We start from the raw sequence: 19,206 nt of genomic DNA, 5'->3' as shown, positions 1-19,206 counted from the left end.
TAGTACTACTATTCTTTTTTTACAAAATGAAACAGCTTTTCCATCCACATCAGAAAGTTTTTAAGAAAAAGTTAGCCCAACAGCTTTCAAGTAATCCAAACAATTTGCAATAAGACAGTTATTAAAATGGATTTTGTGATTTAATATACTTTTTAAACAATTCATACAGTATAAACAGAATCTATTTGTGGATGAGGTAGATTTTCCCAGTTTCATGCAAAAAAACAGAGAAAGCTACCTTGTTAGTGAAGTGTCCCTAGGCTGGTATTTCAGGATTTTTTTTTTTTTTTTTTTTTTTCTTTTTTTTTTGAAGAGTGTAGTCTCCACGCATCATTTTTGATAGTGTAATTTTTGCAACACTGACTTATAGTGGCTGCCCTGAACAGAAAAAAAAAGAAAGAAAAAAAAAAAAAAAAAAACACAGTGTAACAAGTTTTAAGCATCAGAATTTAACACCTCATCCTTGTAAAATTTTCCAAAATTTCTTATTCTTATTGTTTTGCTCTTTCAGTCATTTTTATCTAACACTTAAATGTAGATAGCTTTGCTAAACACAAGCATCATCTTAGATCATATATCCTCTTTAAGGGACAGAGAATCACTTGTCTACAGCAAGATGATGAAGGAGGCTCCTGTCAGGCTCTTCTTGACACTTATAAATAGCCAGTGGCCAGAGGCCTTGACCTAAATGGAGCTCCTGAGAAAGGATGGGGTTGCTCTCAGTTTGCCTTGACCACCAGGTCCCCCTTCCTGAGGCCACACCTGGCACTGCGCTGCCTGCTCTGGTCAAACCACTAAATCTAGAAACCTAAAATCTAAGGAGTAGAGGCGGTGAAATGCTTGACACTCAACCACTCCAATTAACACCCCATTAACAGATATTCCAAATAGCTATTCCAAAGTCACAGTGAAAAGCAGGATAATCAATGGGATACAGTACTGCTTCACTATCAACTTCACAAGAACGGCAAAGGCACATGTTGGGTGGCAGAGTTCCACTGTTTTTAAACGATTATGTAGGCTTATAGCATAACAGCACGAGATATTATAGCAAAAGAGAAGCACGGCAGAATTCTTGATCCCCATCTTGTCCCCCATCATCACAGTGACACTGATCAGGAAACGCTGAGTACAGAAACTGCAAGTTTTGGACTGGTGGCAATAGCAGGAGCTCCAGTTACCTACACACAGACTGGACGAGCGATTCATCAGGGTGAGATGCAAAGACAAAAATCCTAGAAGATCCAATACTGGAGCTCACGTAAAAGATGCTATTTTGGATTTAGTCTCAAGTGGTGCTCAGGAACATGTTCAAGTGGCATCACTGAGAGAGCTCTTCCTCAGTAGTGATCACAACACAATTAGCTTACTGGGCAATTAATGAAAGAGTTAGATAAAAAATTGGGAAAGGACAAATGTTAAAAAACAAGGTTATTAGTCAAAAAGGAAAAAATAACATTGAAAAGAATAGTCCAAGAAGCCTGCAGACAACCTAATGGCTACACAGAATACAGAATTAGAAGCCCAGGTAAAATATGCACCAAAAAGAAAAAAAAGATAAAAAAAGAACAACCCAATTAATTCCTGTTTGGTTCAACACAGAGTTAAGGAGACTGTCAGAAAGAAAAGGTCAGAAATTAAAGAAACAGAAAGCTTGCCCACATGCAGAGAATATAAAAGCCGTGTTACAAGGCAGGTCAAATGTAAACAAGAAATTAAGAGGACAGAGATGAATGTGAACAGCCCCTTACAACGGATGCTGAAGTTCACAGTAAAAAGTCCTCTAAAAACATCAAAAGCAGCAAACTAGCTAAGGAATTAACAAGGTTGCTTGTTGAAGGAGGTGTAAAAGGGGCACTCAGAGACAAGGCTACAGCAAAACCACTCTGTGAATTCTCTGCACTGGTCTCTGCTAATGAAGACCCTGCCAAGATTCCCTTACTAAGCACTCCTTATAATGGTTCAATTTCACTACACAAGAAATATCGGATCAAATAAATTAATGTTAAGAAGACACTAGGACTATGTAGCATTCCTTCAAATATGAAACTGCAGAACTGCTGGCAAAGATGTGCTATCCACCATTACAAACACCATTAAAGTGCCAGAGGTCTGCAGTGCTGCTAACCTAAGTCCCATCTACAAGAAGGGCTCTGGAGGGTATCTGTGAAATATGGGCTTGCGAGCAAGTTCTTTGGCAACGTGACAGCCCATAATAAAGAATATATTACTGAGCATGTGCATAAACACAATCTGTTTAGAAAGAATTAGCATTGCTTTTGAAAAGAGAAATCCAGCCTCACTAGGCTGATGGCCTTACATGAGGGCATCAATCAGCATCGGGGTAAAGGGAATCCAGTGGAAATGACGAGTTTGTATTTTGAAATAATTCCTCCTCATTAAGCTATGTTGCCGCAAGGTTGGAAAAAAGGTCCTGTTTTGGGGTTGAATACATCCTGTTCTTTAACCAGCAAAGATAGCTTAACAGTCATTTTTCAGAATGGGGAGGAATTAAAGTAGGGTTGCTTGGGGATCAATGCTGGAAACAGTGTTATTCAACATTTTCACCTGTGACTTAGAGAAGGGAGTAAACTGAACCATCTCCAAGTTTGCAAATGACACTTAGCTTTTAAAGGCAGAGAAATTGACCATGAGCCAGCAATGTGCCCTTGTGGCCAAGAAGGCCAATGGTCTCCTGGGGTGCATTAGGAAGTGTTGCCAGCAGGTCGAGGGAGGTGATCCTGCTCCTCTAACCAGCCCTGAGGAGGCCTCATCTCAAGTCCTGTGTCCACTTCTGGGCTCCCCAGGACAAGAGAGACGTGGAGCTACTGGAGAGAGTCCAGCGTTGTGCTATGAAGATGATCCGAGGGCTGGAGCATCTGCCCTATGAGGAACGGCTGCAAGAGCTGGGCCTCTTCAGCCTGCGGAAGAGAAGACTGAGGGGGGATCTTATCAATGTGCAGAAGTACCCGAAGGGAGGGTGCCAAGGGGATGGGGACAAACTCTTTTCAGTTATCCCATGGGACAGGACAAGAGGCAATGGGCAGAAATCGAAGCACAGGAAGCTCCGCCTGAACGTGAGGAATTTCTTCCCTGTGGGAGTGACGGAGCACTGGCACAGGTTGCCCAGAGAGGTTGTGGAGTCTCCTTCTCTGGAGATCTTCAAGGCCCACCTGGATGCAACCCTGTCTAACATGTTCTAGGTGACCCTGCTGAGTGGGGAGGTTGGACTAGATGATCTCCCAAGGTCCCTTCCAACCTTACTGATTCTATGATTCTATGAATGACACATTGGTGACAAGGAATTCCAAAAATCTCACAACACAGAAACCAAAAAATGGCAGATGAATCTTGATATAGATAAACATGAAATAATGCATCAAGGAACATAGTCTGAGCTTGAAAGTGGCTGTTAAAACTCAGGAAGTATCTTGATGTCATCACTATTAGTTCTCTCTTCAGTGGCAGAATCATGGGTGGGAACAGGGCTGGAGTTCCAGCATGAGGCACACTTTGGAGAGGGTGCACATGGCCAGCAACATAATACAGCCAAAATCTTATGTTTTGTAGATAAGTGAGCCTTAGATCCAGACTTAGACTTACGAATACAAAATGGAAATCAGATGATCAGCACCAACCGCACTGCTCCACTGATCTGCTTCCACTACTATGCTACTTCAGAATATGGTCAAATATTATTCATGGTGCTTTATTTTGGTATGGGTACATATCTACTGCCTTTCACCTCGTACACACTTCAGAAGCAAAAACCCTTCCAGTTTCCTTGTGTAATGCTGTTTCCTACTATATATTTTAATACTTTTCCGATTTATCAGCAGTAATTTCCTATGTTCTTGTTCAAGGCAACTGTAAAATAGTATGTAGACAACTCAAAATACACTACACTTTTAAACAGAATGTACAATTACACCACTGAAATGATTTTTAATAAATATCTGCACTAATGAGCCACACTGAAGCTAAATGCATCATTTTATTCAAACCCCAAATTCTGCAAATTGAAGTGGGTATCAGAGGCTTGAAGAGCTTAAATACTGCTTTAAAAGAATCTGTCAGTTTAATAGAAATCCTTTCTTAGCACAATGTTGCTGATCTATGTCTCACACCCAAGGTTAATTCAATGCTTAAAATACAGTATTTCAAGCACTGCTGCATGAAATAACTTAGTTTAGAAAAAAGGTGGAGAAAAAGGAAAAGCAATTATTCAGGTGAATAATAGAAAATGAATCACAAGAGAGAGAAAATTGTATCTACATAATGTAGACGTGCAAAGATCAATCCATTATACTAGGCAATACAAAGAAAGGAAATTTAAATGGAGAGGTAAAATTATAGTTACATACAGTACCTTTTCTTCTTCTTTTTCTTTTCTTTTCTTAGGGCAAAAAGATAACCAGTTCACCACCAAATCTGGTCAAATCTGCTACTACACTACTCAGAAAACCTGTGGGAGCCTGCCCAGGTACAGCTCAACTGTCAACATATACCTCGTCTTCCAAAGGTCTCAAACAGTGGAAAATGCACATAACCTGATAATCCCACAAAGAATGCCCACACCAGGGCCACTTAGACACAGCTTGGCAAAATCGAGAAGGGTAAGATCCCGGGACAGGGCAATTATCCTCAGCAACAAGAGGTACAGACACTTATTTTTGCCATAAAAGTGAACCTGGACTAAGACAGAAAAGGGGAGGAGGGAGGGATCAAGATGTCCCATGACAGCTCAAAGGCCAGTTTCATCCTAGTCCTCCAGACTCCGGAGATTTCAATGGCTCAGAATCAAAACCACTCCACCAGTGTAAGCTGGTACAGCCTCCCATAATATATAATATTGGAGCTAGGGCTCCAATTCAGAGCCTCTGCTTTGTAGTCAGCCACCTCTGTGTTGAGAGCCCCAAAGGCAGATGTCAGGACAGAGAACATCTCCTGGGCCAGAGAGTTTTGTAGCTCCCCAGGGGCTTGGATCTGGGATGCTAAGGAGAGGCTGCCAAGCCACAGACAGCCCTTGGACACGATTATTCATATAAGCAGCGACAGTGCTGCTAAGGCATTCCTTGAGTGTGTCAAGAATGACCACACACCCATGAGGGTGAAAGGCACAGAGACCCAGGTGCTGCTTGCCGCCTCTCCTCCATCTTGCTGGTGAAGGGGAAAGACTTGGGGAGAAGCAGGAAGATTGTGTGGGTCAACATATGGTTGCACAGCTCTTGTCATAGACAAATTCTTGACTTCTGTGACTACAGGACCCTCTCTGATGGTCTTCTGCAGAGATAAGATTCACCTGAAAAAGTAAGGAAAGCACACCTTTGCCAACGGGCCGGTTTAGCAGCTAAGAATAAAATTAATCTATATTAGGGCTGGGAGATTAAAATCTACAGTTAAGTGAGGAACCAGTAAACCAGGAACCAGTAAAGGGTGCAGGGTGAAAGGAACAAGAGAGACCATGGGAATGTCAAAACCAGACAAAAGGAGGCCCATCTCCAGTGTACGCACAGATATACACACAGCACAGGAAATGAGCAGGAGGAACCAGACAGAGTTCCATGTGCAGTAACAGAAGTGAAATGTGTAACTGATACCTGGTGGGACAATTTGCATAACTAGGACTCTGCAATGGACAGATACAAGCTCTCCAGGGAAGACAGTCAAGAACAATGTGTGTGGCAGAGATGTGAAGAAGCAGTTCAGATGTACGGGACACGTATGGGACGGACAGCTGGCTGGTTGAGAGCTTGTGAGTCAGGATCAAAGAAGAGGCCAGTAAGCAGAATATCGTAATTGGATTACATTACAGATCACTCAAATAGGTAAGAAAGTGAACAAAGACTTCTTTAAAGGATGCCTCTGAATTACAGATTATTTTTTGTGAGGAATACAACACAGAGATTGCAGACCCCAAGCTCTGAACTGACATCCTGGTCCTAACTATGGGTAGCTTGTGCTGGAGGAAGTTGGTCTTCCCTGAAGTCCTTTACTCTTCAGAGCTGGCAACCCATGGGATCCCACCTACAAGTTTCCTGAATAAGGTGAAGTTCGCTATCCTTAAAGCCAGGGTACATATTCTATTGCTTGCCTTCCTCACCATTCCTCAGATCCGGAACTGTACTATTTCAAGGTCATTACTGCCAAGGCTGTCACTGATTGTAACATCCCCAATCATATCTTCCTAGTTAGTGAAAACCACATCCAGTTGCACATGAGTCCTGGTTGGCCTACTGGTAACTGTATCAAAAATTTATCCTTGACATCTCCAGAAATCTGGATTCATAGAATCATAGATTGGTTGCCTCACTGGCCTTCCAGCAAATGTCACGGGGACTACAGTGAACCTGAAAAAATGCTTTTGTAACATGCAGCTCAACCAGGTTTCTTGTTCAGCAAGTACCTATCAAGTCCTTTCTCGTACGAATTGGTCACTCTTCAAAATCCTTATAAGCCTTTATTTTTTAAAAAATGCAGTATTAGCTTCATTATCACAAAAAGCAAGGTGGAAAATGTTATGTATTTCACATTTAGAACATTCTTTATGCATTTCATTTTCTCCTTTAACATATAATGAAATACTCTGAATTTTTCACAACAGACAGGAACATTAGATGCATAAAGGTCACTACAAAGGGGCATATAAAAATTATGCCCAAGTGCAATTATGTTCTCTACAGTATACAGTGAAAAGCAACAAGGGGTGTCAACAACTGCAACACAAGTGATGAACACACGTAACTTGTTCTAGCTCCTTTGTGTCCATACTAGAATCTATTTTATTTCAAATTCTCTACCAAAAAAGGAAAACCAAAAAACATCAACAACTAACTGCAGATGTCTTTTGAAAGACAGATTTATTTTATTCATTTGCATTACTCACTCTGGAAAATAATGGTATTTGCAGACATCAGAGCATTCAAAGAACATTTTAAGGACGCTTTCCAGATCTTACATTTGCTAGATTGTTGGGACTGGCATTTACATTGATAACATCTTCCTTTGACCCCTAATTAGAAGAACATTTGTAATCCACATCAATTCAGCAGCCGCTGGTGCTGAATTGGCCAAATTAGGTAAACAATTCAAACCACTCAAGCTGTCATGCGAATAGCCAGTGAGCTCAATGTGTCTGCAGTGATTGCCACTGACTGGGATCTGGAAAAGTGGGATGGTGATATTTGGGAGCTGGAGGACTACTTAAAAACACAAGCCTATCAATCTGCTCCAGCTACTGTAATTAAAAAAAAAAATAGGCAGATAAGAGTGCCATAATGGTCACATTTGCCATAATGTGACCACTCAGCAGTCCCTTACTCAAGAGTGATATTACAAATGGGAAAAACTTGCAGCTAATGGCCTCAAGAAACCCTTGCAGTGGCTGGGGAGGTGCAAGGAAACAAGCAGGTAGGATACAGCTGATGGCTTTAAATGGAAAGTATTCTGTGCACAGGGGCAAGCTCAGTTAAACCATCAGAAGCTGCTGCCCCAGCCTCCAGGCTATGTAGCATCTTTCTGGCCAAACTGGCCGCAGATTGGGGTAATCCCATTTATTGGACCAGCTGGGTAAGGTTGCCAGGCAGTCCTACGCTTCCATAGGACTGGCACTCAATGCAACAAAAAGCCCTACTGAAGAGCCTGAGGAAAAGTAGTCTCAAGGTTTGGGAAGCTCACCTCCAATAAGCTATGTGGTTAATTAACACAAAGCCTGGAGCCTGTCACAACAGTCCTGTGGAAAACCATACACTCTGAACTCTATTAGGTGATAAGCTACTAAGAAGCCCTGGGGGTACCTGCACAGGGAGGGGAGACTGCAACTCTCACCCTGCAGCAGCTGAAATCGCTAAGGAGAAAGTCCCTACCAACTCTACCCTTTGGTGAAATGCCCACACTGCAATTAACAGACACTGTTCACCACCCACTTTGATTCAGAGAACAGCCCTAGAGCTGTTAGGCTTATCAATCTATGTTGCATCCCATAGCGGTGTTAATCTTTGCCTGTATAATTTTTTCTATAATCTTTTGTTAAATTATGGCAAATAATTCAAATTTATGATGATAATCTCTACAATCTACTGTTAAGTATGTAGTTCACAGGGTGAGGGATAGTTTTTAGTCTTGTAGGCTGTAAGAAACAGCAGGCACAACAGTGGCCTGAGGGGAAAAGTCACAAACCAACAGGGGCCAGCCAAAACTATTTCCAGCCTGCCCTAAGGCAAGTGTGACAGCAGCAGAAAAACCTATCCTGTGCCAAAACTTAATTGAATCAGAGAAGTGTGCAGCACCTCATCTGAAATACAATATTTAAAGAAATCCTCGTCTGAAATATAGTATTTAAAGAAAAATCTGTAATTGTCTGGGGGACTCTCATGGAAACAGGCATACCATGCTGGGGTAGATGCACTTTCAAGAGCTCCAGCCTGCGGACAACATTATGCTAAGTAGGAACCACTACGTCCAGAGCAGCAGAAAACAGCATGCTTACCACCTTAGTCCCTCACAATGTCCATTTCTGTCAGATTAATTTTGATGGAATGTATCCCTGGGGAAAATAAGAGAAGACAAGACTGGGGGTTGCTAACTTTTTTTTTTTCCTCTAGTGTCCAAATCACAGTCAAGAGGCTTCTATTGCTTGACAGTAAACAGTAATATTCAAACTAATCCTGTTAAGTAATTCTGTTAATACAGCATAGCATTTAGGAACAGGATTTGCCACTACTTGGAATATCTGGCCACAGAAAATGCATTACCCAGATAGATCTGCGCAAGGCAAGCTAGTACAGATTTATAGGGCAGTGCAACACAGTACATGCAGCATGGGCAACTGTATAAGGGTAGTTTTCAAGGTGTGATATCCTGAGCTTGTCTGAAATTTTACTACAGTAAACATGGCAGTGAACCATGGCAGGAACCAACTGTTCCAGCTAAAAAGAGGGTGTTACTAGCAGAAAGAGAGATGTATAGTAGCAATCTCCTTCAACAGGACTTCACACTGATTTTTGTTACATTCATTTTCCATAGAAACAGTACACCCCCCTTCCCGCTGTCTAATGCAACCCTACTTTGCTGAGGGACCTTAAGACCTCAGGACTTCTTTCTTTGGCCTGCAGTGAGGTGGAACATGTCTTTGGCAGCCAAATGTGAGACAGAGCTATGCCAGGAGATCTGCCACATACCACTGGATTAATTTTGTCCTACATGCACAAGAATGACCCAGGTCCTGCAAGAGCTATATTCGCCGCATACAATAACTACCCGCAGTGGATGCACTAAGAATGAGACATTTCGTATAGTTTTATCAGTGCTAAAGGAAAAAAAATCATAAAACTAATATTATAATCTTTTTTTATTACTTGCTAAAGAAGACCTTACTTGCTAAAGAAGCCCTGATTCAGGAAAGAACCCCTGACTCTTCTTTAACGTGACTTAATACTAAACCTTTACCAGCTCTGAAATACAACTTTCCAATTCCTACTTTCTGATTCCACCTACCTGAAATTGCTTTGTGTCCTAGTGAGATCTTGGGTCATATTGCGTACAAGTACCCACTGCTAGGAATACCAGAAGAGCTACTTTATGGAAAACAATCCCCACACCTTTAATAACTGAACTACTTTTGAACCAGTTCATCTAATCTGCAGGTTATAATCAAGCTGGGCTATTCTTTTAACAGGTAAGTGTTAAATTAACCCTTGGGAATATTACCATGGAAAGACACTGCAAGCAACCAGACAGTACAGAAGGTACAGAAGTCACCCTTACTGCTAAAGTAAAGTAAGTACGCATTTAAAGTAAAGTAAGTACGCATTTATGAGAGCTTTCCCCGGTATTGCAATACTAACCCATGGACACAAGAGGGCATTCCTGCCATTTACACTTCAGCTTAGGAAAATGAACTTTGGAGAGCTGCTACCACTCAGGACACATGAAAAAAATGACTATAGATCAACAGTGCTATATTTTTATACACATGCCTAACAGCATCCATCTTTTCTAAGATAAATGGATTGTAAAAGAGAGACACTTCATCATTCAGAAGTAAAAGCTCCTAAGACCTGTGGTTTTTCATTATATTATAAAAGCTTTGTATTTCACTATCTGTTACCAGGAAAGCAGCAAGAAAGCAACAGGCACTAAGTATTTTTTTCAGGAACTGCATTTAAGCCCTCTTTCCACAGGCTGCTTGTACATACTGGTATTTACTGCAGTAGTAAACCTCCACCTCCACTAACTGCTGCCACTACTGTTGGCCATGCTCCTGGAGACAGAATCTTAGAATGGTAAGGTTGGAAGGGACCTCTGGAGATCATCTAGTCCAGCCCTCAGTGTGGCCCATACGGGGACTGAACCCACGACCTTAGCATTAGCAGCACCACGAGCTAACCAACCGAGCTAAACCTGATGTAGTCCTTCCTTCCTTCTTCCTTTTGCAAGTTCTTGATAACTGCTCATTTGCTTTTGAAATAACTACTTTATACCAGCAGACTCTTCCTCAGTGAGTTTATACATTTGAAGTTCTACTGTCATGAATCTAAACATTTGCTCTACCAATATACCTATTTAAAAAGTATCTTCTAAATATACTTCCAAGTACTATATAACTCATTTTTGTCTTGCTGCTTCCCCCAAAACACGACTGATAGTTTGTGCAGCAAAATGTTCCCGCATCAAAACTGTGCTGGATTTGCACAGCCCTTTCTACCTCGTTACTCTAATCTGCATAAGGCTTTTTCTTAACACATTTCAATTTTGGGGCTATTCTCTATCTCTCCCCTGTGCAATTTCTCTTTCCTCCCTCACAAGTTTTCCATAGACAAGGGTTTTTCTAGTGAATGTAAACTGCTTCAACCAGTAAAAGGAAACAATAACCTCTTAACCTAGAGACTTTACTCAGTGTCGTAGCTAGCAATTTTTGAAGGTCTCCTCTAATCCTGAGGTCTCACTCAAGAACCTTACCACTGCCCTCTGGTCAGGACCAAAACCTTGCTCCTGGCATGCTGCTACTCCTGCTTTTGCAAGCTACAAAATATGCATCCCCACTCCAAAACCTTAAGTATAGTTGAATTCATAGGCCTACAAACTTGATCATTTTTTCCCCCCCACTCCTAAACGCTTACACAACCTTGTTAGATAAGCAGGAGAGGGATCACATTTTATTTAACATAGAGATCCAAAACACTTCTCCCAGTTAAGACTTTTTCTTCCTCTGTGCAGACCTATTGCTTATACTCAATTGAGATACCCAAGACCAATGCCTAAATTTTTCTCCCCTACATCCCACCCAAAATCTGAATACAGATTTCTCCACAGGCCTCTTGTAGCTCCCCACTACACAAAGATCAGGAGGAATTCCAGCCGGCAGGCTCTGTTAATCTCACCCAATCACACCAGTTTCCTATCAGTCTATTCTTTTTTTTTTTTCCCTGGCAAGAACTACAGAATTTTTCCTGTTCCGCAAACCAGCTCCACATGGACTCAGTTTGTTAGCAGCGATTCTGCCATTTTTTTCTGTTGCCCACATTGGGCAACAGATATAGTTCAGGTAGCTCACAAGTTACACGTAAGCTGCAGTGTCAACTATTTTCTCATCTACTTCAGTTTCCTTAGCAGTGGAACTACTGAAGTTGTTCTACACCAAATTAATGCACAGAGTGTTATTCAGTGGAGGGTATTAGGATCTTGGGAAAAAGGAACAGCAGTGTGCATGTCATGAAACTCTCAGCCTCAATACTTCACTTGCTGCAGACAGACTAGGCCATGGCATGCTGTACAGAGACTCGAAGAAAAACTATAGTATCTTTCCCTGATGCAAAAATTATGTCCAGTGTTTTTTCATTCTGTGAAGCTCAAAGAAATTTCATCAGATTAAGGGCTTGCACTATCTGAGCTTGTAGTATCCCAAACACTGCCAGTGCTTGCTGTAGGGTCTTCCTCTTTCCATTAGCTCCAGAAGCAGGATTTAAGCCAAATTTCCAGCCAAGTTGGGTAACCACATACTGTGCTGCACTAATAAAAGCACAGCCAGCAGATAAAGGAGTGTTTATTCTCCTCTTTGAAGCACTCAAGAGGCCACATGTGAAAAACTGTTTTATTTTGCTTCCCACATCAGCCAAGTACAAGAGACCCCAATAAGTCTCTTATCTGTTGCAGCAAGTGCAACAAAGCATCAGAAAGACAATTAAGTGGGCTACATAGGTTCAGCCTCCAGAAAATGTATGAGGGAAGAGTCAGAAGCTGCAGCACAGGCAATTTTAACCAGGTAAGGGAAACAGCTTTCCCAGGTAAGACTGGTCAAGTATTGAAAGAGGTTGCCCAGACTGTGAGTTCTGCATCCTTAGATAAGACCCTGCACAACCATCTCTAACCCTGCTTTAAGCAGTATGTTGGACTAGATGAACTCCAGAGATCCTTTCCAAAAAAGGAAAAATTAGGCCCAAAATATGACCTTCCAGTCCTTCCCCTTAGTATGTTGCACAATGGGATAATATAGGTGCAACTTGAAAGAATACATTCAACTGATGAATGCTCCTACCTTAGAAGTTACCAGTATAAGAGTATAAGAGACTTTCACTTAACAGCCTAGGGTTTTGGGGGGTATTTTTTTGGTTTTTACAAATGTGTGATTTTACCAAAATACAAGGTTAAATTTAGCAGTAGCACAGAAGGCTGCAAATATATATATTTCTTTTAGAAGAAAAATCAGAAAATGATCATCTGCCAGATTTGAGCATTCTTCTCGAATTTCATTATTTAACAGAGTTTTTTAATTTTAAAAGCATTTACTGAGATGTTTATTGCACTGTTGGAACACAAGCTCCTTTAGTTTTCAGTCTACCATTTGCTTCCCTCCCAGGGGGAGGAGTTCTCCCTGCTTCCGATGACATGGTCTCCACAGCAACATATCCCTGACACTGCACTGAACACAGCCCTGCTGCTGCAGTCCTGCGCTCCACTACTTCAGGAATGCAGTGGTTAAAAGCTGCACGGAAGAGCTGCAATGTCGGCAGATTTGACTGATTTGTTAGATGAAATATAGAATACGCCCCCTAAACACACTGGGGGCTAAAAATGGATAACTCCTTTGTGGAAGAAGTGGCTGCATCACTGGTGAGAGAATTTCTCAGTAGAAAGGTAATTTTGTCTCGATTTTCTCCAGCTAGTACAAATGAGAAGGACACATGAAAAATGTTAGATGTTGAAGATTAAGGAATGTGGAGTGGGACGGGGAGGGATGGACTTCTTCCAGCTTTAGAGCAGCTAGTCCTGAACTGTAATAAGCCTTTAGAGTAAGCATCTGCACTACATTTCCCACAATTCCGTTTTATTCTCAATATGGAAGCCAGCTTCCTCTTTGAGAAAACCTGATTCTTACCCAGCTGTGCTTGCAAAACCCAGTATTAACTCAAGAAATGCAGGTTTCAGTTTTATATTACCAATCTTGCTGTTGCCCTTGGGATTACAAGAGACTTAGAAAACTTCCTAGACCAGCCAATAACACAAAAAGACAAAAGGCAACACTGCTAGAGAAAACGGTAACACGTCTTTTCCTGGTTTTCAGTTATAGCTTAGCACACAGTAGATTTATCTGGGGGGAGGAAAACAGTGAGAAGAAAGAGTCTAGTGTACTTTTCACAAATTTAATGCCATTAAAGTAATCCTTTGTATTGTAAGTATAAGGAGAGTGGAATGGAGCAGAGAAGAAATACACCTTCATGTATCCAGGGAAAACTGTCTACCTCCTCCTATTTCTTACTTCCAATCTGAGAAAATACTGCTGTTTTCAGCCTAATTTCCTAGTGTTAGCACTAAGTTTGCTTGTATCACGAATTAAATAACCACAATGCTATTAAGTGCTACACAAACTCCACTTCTGTTGTTTTGCATCGTCTCCAAATGCACGTTCTCAGTGTTTGTGAACCATGTTTAAAGGTTTGCTTATTAAATTTCAGATGCAAAATTCATTATTTGCCACTTACTGTCATGTAGGTATGACTACATGAGAGGCTCAGGTCTGTCAATTCAACTGATTACAAAGATTATTTTCAAATGAAAGACATTTCCGTTTCAAAGTTGGATATGTTTAAACAAAAAACATATGAGTAAAAGCATAAAAGGAACAGCAATGATGTACTGGTAAAACAGACCACAGAGTTTACAACAGTAAGTCACACATAAATTGCATTAACTGTTTCATACTATATACTGCGATGTCAAAATAAGGGACATGGAAATCCTTTGTACTTCTGCACATGTTTCCCCCTCTACCCCAATCCTTCTTTAATATACACCCAAGTGTGAAAACTGTTCTTTACTTGCCAGGACTTGTCCATGCATCCCTATCTCTGAAGCAGACAAACCATCTGCAGGGGAGATTAAAAAAAAAAAAAAAAAAAAAACAAGAGCAGTGACTTTGTAGAAAGTAATAAAACATTCTCTCTCAAATGTTCTGATATCGCACTGCTTGAATAAGTTTGGGATTTGACCCTCATATTTCACAGGAAATCAGGCTCTCACCCTGGAAAGCACCATATCCGTACTTATAGTCTCTGAATCGCCCATGCATGACTAGATTGTAAATAGTTGAGAAAGTTTGAAGAATGGTGGACCACAACTGGAATAGGCTTGAGGGTGTAAAATTTTCATTTCAGATTTTTAAAACTCATGCAAGAGCCTTTTCCTTCTTCCAGATAAGATCAACAACTTCAGACTGAAGATTGATTCTTAACATGACTTCAATTAATATGATCCTCACACTGTCCTATAAACCACAGCTGGGTACTAAGTCACATGAAGACCCCAAACCAGTTTGTTGGTTTAACGAAAATTTGACTGATTTCTGACCAGAAACTGACCAGACTAGCCTCAACTTAGGATAAAGCTTTTGAAATTTGTTCTGTACTGGCCAAGAGATGAAGTTTAGATCTGATATTTAGACTATGTAACTACAGAAGCCAAAACTGCATTTAGGAAAAAAAGTGTATTATCTTGATGGAAAAAAGTAAATTCATTTTTTCTGGAATTATGTGAACCACAAGCTCATGTATCAGCAGGGGGCTTCACACAGACCATTCAATTTTACAAAGCTGTTAAACAGATGAAGCTAGCTGCAAGGTGGGTTTTTTTCATGTTTGATTATTACTACCTTACAGATAACATCAAAGCTGCAAGATACAGTTATTTCAACTTCTGTGTGCTATAGTAATCCAAGATTGTATGACTACAGTACAGGGTTTTTGGGTTGGGTTGTTGTTACTAACTACTATTATTTCAGTACCTCCAGAAGTTCCATATTAGGTCCAACAAAGTCAAGAATAAAACCTCTGGTAACTAGTTGTATTGTCTTAAACATCCTAAATCTGACACTTCTTCTCAGGGTTTGAAAAAAACTATCGCTACCATGGACCAAGAATTTCCACGTTCAGCACTTAGCATCAGTAACAGGAATGAACTTCGAAATGTCCTACATCTGCATTCCTTGTACAAACAGAACAAGGTAAGGAAATAGATCTTCTTCCCAAGAATGTGGTAATCATATTCTGTGAAACTAGGCCAGACAGATCAAGGCTGTAATACATATCCAAACTCCAGAATACTAAAGCCCATATACACTATTGCATTGCTATGGACATACCAGCAATTCTCAGAAGGAATGGAGACCATAGCATTGAGCTAGGATTACATTACAGTTCATGGGACTGACCAAGAGTTTTTGAACTGCGAAGTTCTCAGTTACAAACTGCAATTTCAAATGAACAAGAAGCAGTTACTCTTTTTAACACCTATTCCATTGTTATCACCATTCAATTTCAGAAGTCCAATTTCAGAATCCACTGAAAGTACCTTTATTTGTGACTTTATGCAAGATGCACAAGACAGGATTACACTCTTACTATGTATTCACTCTTTAAGATAACACAGACCACAATGCTTGAGGTCAGAGACATCAGTAAGTAATTTCCATTTGGTCCCTAAAATTAGTCTTGGCCACTCAGGACTTCACGAATCATAATTCTTTTGACAAACAGCATCTTCAGGATAATGCTATCCATTACTAGATCATTAAAAATAATAATTTCCACTCTACTTACATTACTACAGCAAACATTGTAACTTTTCTCTTTTTTTTTAGCTTAAGTCCTAGAACCTCATCTTCACAGGACCTTTTTTTCTTGTGTACTACTGAAAAATAGTAGTGTGTGTGTGTGTGTGTGTGGTAGGAGACTGTTGCCTTAAAATTAGGAATTAGCTCATGCACATGAGTACAGGTCTAGAACTGATGCTTTTCAGAGTTCTGGTAATATCAAACAGAAATACTCAAGTCAGGTACAAATATATGCAGTTCATTCTGAAGTTGACCAAGTAACACCAGCTAAGATGTGTTCTAGCAACTAGCGTGGTTTCCACACTATGTTTAGGCAAAAGAATGACCAAAATAACTAATTTCACCTGTACCACGCTTACTTGACTGCTTTAAGAATTCAAAGCTTTAAGCTTATGCCAGGGAACTTCTAGTTTCCTGTACTATTCATACAGTAACATCCGTGCATGTCTGTAGCTAAACCTAGAAAGCATTAAACATTTTTTGTCACTGTACAGTGTAAAAGGAAATATCCTATCTCAGACTACAGCAAGACTAATGAAAGAGTTTTAATAGTCACCAAGAGTTTTATTTTTCTTCTTGAATAGGCAAAGGAGAATCCACTGAAAACACTTCTCGAAATTATTACTAATTACTTCCTTGAACATGTCCGGAGTTCTAAAACCGTAACATCGAGTTCTTTGACAAATTCTCAAAGTAAGAACTCATCAGTTCAGCTACCCAACTACTCAGATGAAGAACATGTGCATCGGAACACCATTATGTCTGATTTAAGCAAAACTGAAGACTACAGGTACATCCTTCCCCCCCCCCCCATTTAGTCACAACTTTTTTCCAGCTTAAATACCATTAAAAGATATCATTTATACCTTCAGCCACACTACTTTTTACTAGTTATCCTAATAACAAAGCTTAAACTGCCCTATTTTTAAGATCTCTTATGCAAACCACCTCTTCAAAAATACTCTTTTATACACCTTATCCATTATTGAACCTTAGTTCCAATTACATGATTTGGTCACTGAAGCATACAGAAATCTGAGTTTTTATACTTGACTGGAAAATACTCACATGGAAGTCTATTCTACTGAAAAACTACCCACCTGCACTCACACAGCTGCTGTAGTCATGCTTTGCGTATTTAAAAACAACACAGACTACCTAAAATTCAGTATTGCTATAAGAAGTATGATTAGTTCCATCCTGAAGCTTACCTGAAAAAAAAAATATATGGTTAACTCTTTCCATTGTGTTTATTAATGCCTCATGCTGGAGTAATAGTCTTAACTGTGTTTTAAATCAAAGTTTTTAAAATGGGCACTTATAGGACACTATCAGCACAAAGGGAGTCAGCTTCCCAGCCTTGATGCTCAAAACTTTATCTAATTTTAATCCTTATCCTAAACACAGTATACTCACACTTGCTACTTCTGAGCATTAAACCTTGCAAAAACCCAGAATGTCCTTCCTTATAGGAAGGCAGGCTTTGGAAGCTGAAAGAACCATTTGAGAAGTAATCCTTAAAGAGAAGGGAGTACGGAAGAAGGGCAAACTGTTTCTTTTTCAGATACAGGAGTTTTCAGCATGTTCCCAGCACTCCTCTCTCCCACCTTATGCTGCCTCAGAGCTAAAGCCTGCCTCACATTCCCCCCTACCCAACAACACACAGCAGCTGCCCCACTCCTCCTGCAGCACCTGTAGCCCCCACAGACCTTTTCCACTTGGGCAAAGAGCTTTCATATACCGAGGAAGCCCCTAACTCCCCTCTCTGACACTAACACATACTCCACTGCAAACGCTCCCACACCGCCGTCAAAATGGCGCCTCCCCCCCCCCCGAGCCACCTGCGTATCTCCAGAATAGGCGCGAAAAAGAGAAGGGAGACGATAAGGCGAGAGCCGGCTTGCTGGCCCAGAGAGGCCCTCACTGCTCAGGAAGTGGCACCGTAAGGGGCCGCTCTGCCTTATACTTAAGGATACTCTATGGTTTTTAATCCTCCACAGGTGTTGAGGGTACAGACCGTGCCTTCAGTACTGTTTTTTTCAGTTAAAAAAAAAAAAAAAAAAAAAAAGCGGGAGAGGGAGGGAGGGGGCAGGAGGTGGCCCGGTGCTGCGAGGAGGGGACAATTTTGGTTGCCAGGGGGTTGGCTAGGCCGAAGAGGGCTGGAGGTGCGAGGCAGGAAAGGGGGCTGAACGGGGGTAAAACCGGCTGGTTGTGGCAGGATGGGGGATTATTATTTATAACAGCGCCTTCTTAATTTTATACCAGCTGAGAATCTAATCCTGCAAACACAAATTCATGGAGAAAACTTTCCTCTCTGATCTGCCGCTGGCTGCATGCACTGAGAACATGCTCAGCTCGCATAAAGTCAGGGCTTTGGTTTCTCTTTCTGGGTACATTTAAGCATATTCTGAGCGAGATAGGTAAGAAAATCTGCACCAGAGCCCCAGATTCATCAAGGGCAGAGGAAGCCAGAGGTAAGCACATCCAGGTGGCACAGGTGGCTTCACATATCACGTGGATCAGGTCTTGTGGTCGCTGTGCAATTTGATAGCGCTTCTGGGCCGCAGTTTGGCAAGAGGAAGAAGCCACAAGGCTGCTGTGACGAGAAATGTTGTAGACGGATTGCCGGGCTCGCTATCCACTTCCTTCTGTGGCCCACAAAACAAATCATTTGAGAGAAATACCATGGCAGAAACATCCTTCTGTGATCTTCCTCACTCTTTCAGCCCCCTCTGGCCAAGGAGAAATGAGGCATTACCGTGTCAAGCAACCAGTGTCTGAAATTAGTTTTTATCTCGGCTACCAGGGTAATTTTTAACAGTGTTTGCAGGAGTGGAGACTATACAGGCCAATAATTAGACAGATCCAGTTTGCCAGTTCGTTACTAGAAAGTAAAACTTCCATTTCTGTCCTTCTAGCTGGCCGCTTCATGTTTTTGGGAAGTCTCCAACTTTAAGTTGCCCCGATGTTGATACACATTGCTCTTTGGCAATAGGAGTTATGTGGTCCTAGGTCAGGAATAACAGTCCTCAGATTTTCTAATGCTCTCATTATGTTTGAGTACCATCGATAAGAAGGGACTTAGCTTGACAACAGTGCTT

At 41.0% G+C, this 19,206-nt stretch overlaps 1 protein-coding gene across 2 annotated transcripts in view; it reads left to right on the top strand.

The window, feature by feature from the left end:
* The first annotated feature begins 12,914 nt into the window (after positions 1 to 12,914).
* The window catches only part of MINDY4 (MINDY lysine 48 deubiquitinase 4), an 83,627-nt gene continuing 77,335 nt past the window's right edge, over positions 12,915 to 19,206 (top strand). For both annotated transcript variants that reach the window (XM_062568751.1, XM_062568752.1), the window contains exons 1-3: positions 12,915 to 13,134; positions 15,377 to 15,496; positions 16,690 to 16,895. In XM_062568751.1, the coding sequence (XP_062424735.1) occupies positions 13,072 to 13,134; positions 15,377 to 15,496; positions 16,690 to 16,895 (389 nt within the window). In that variant the 5' untranslated portion in view covers positions 12,915 to 13,071. The remainder of the gene's footprint in view (positions 13,135 to 15,376; positions 15,497 to 16,689; positions 16,896 to 19,206) is intronic.

The sequence above is a fragment of the Rhea pennata genome, chromosome 2 (genome assembly GCF_028389875.1).
Source record: "Rhea pennata isolate bPtePen1 chromosome 2, bPtePen1.pri, whole genome shotgun sequence".
Taxonomy (NCBI): domain Eukaryota; kingdom Metazoa; phylum Chordata; class Aves; order Rheiformes; family Rheidae; genus Rhea; species Rhea pennata.
This window is presented reverse-complemented; position numbering and strand designations above follow the sequence as displayed.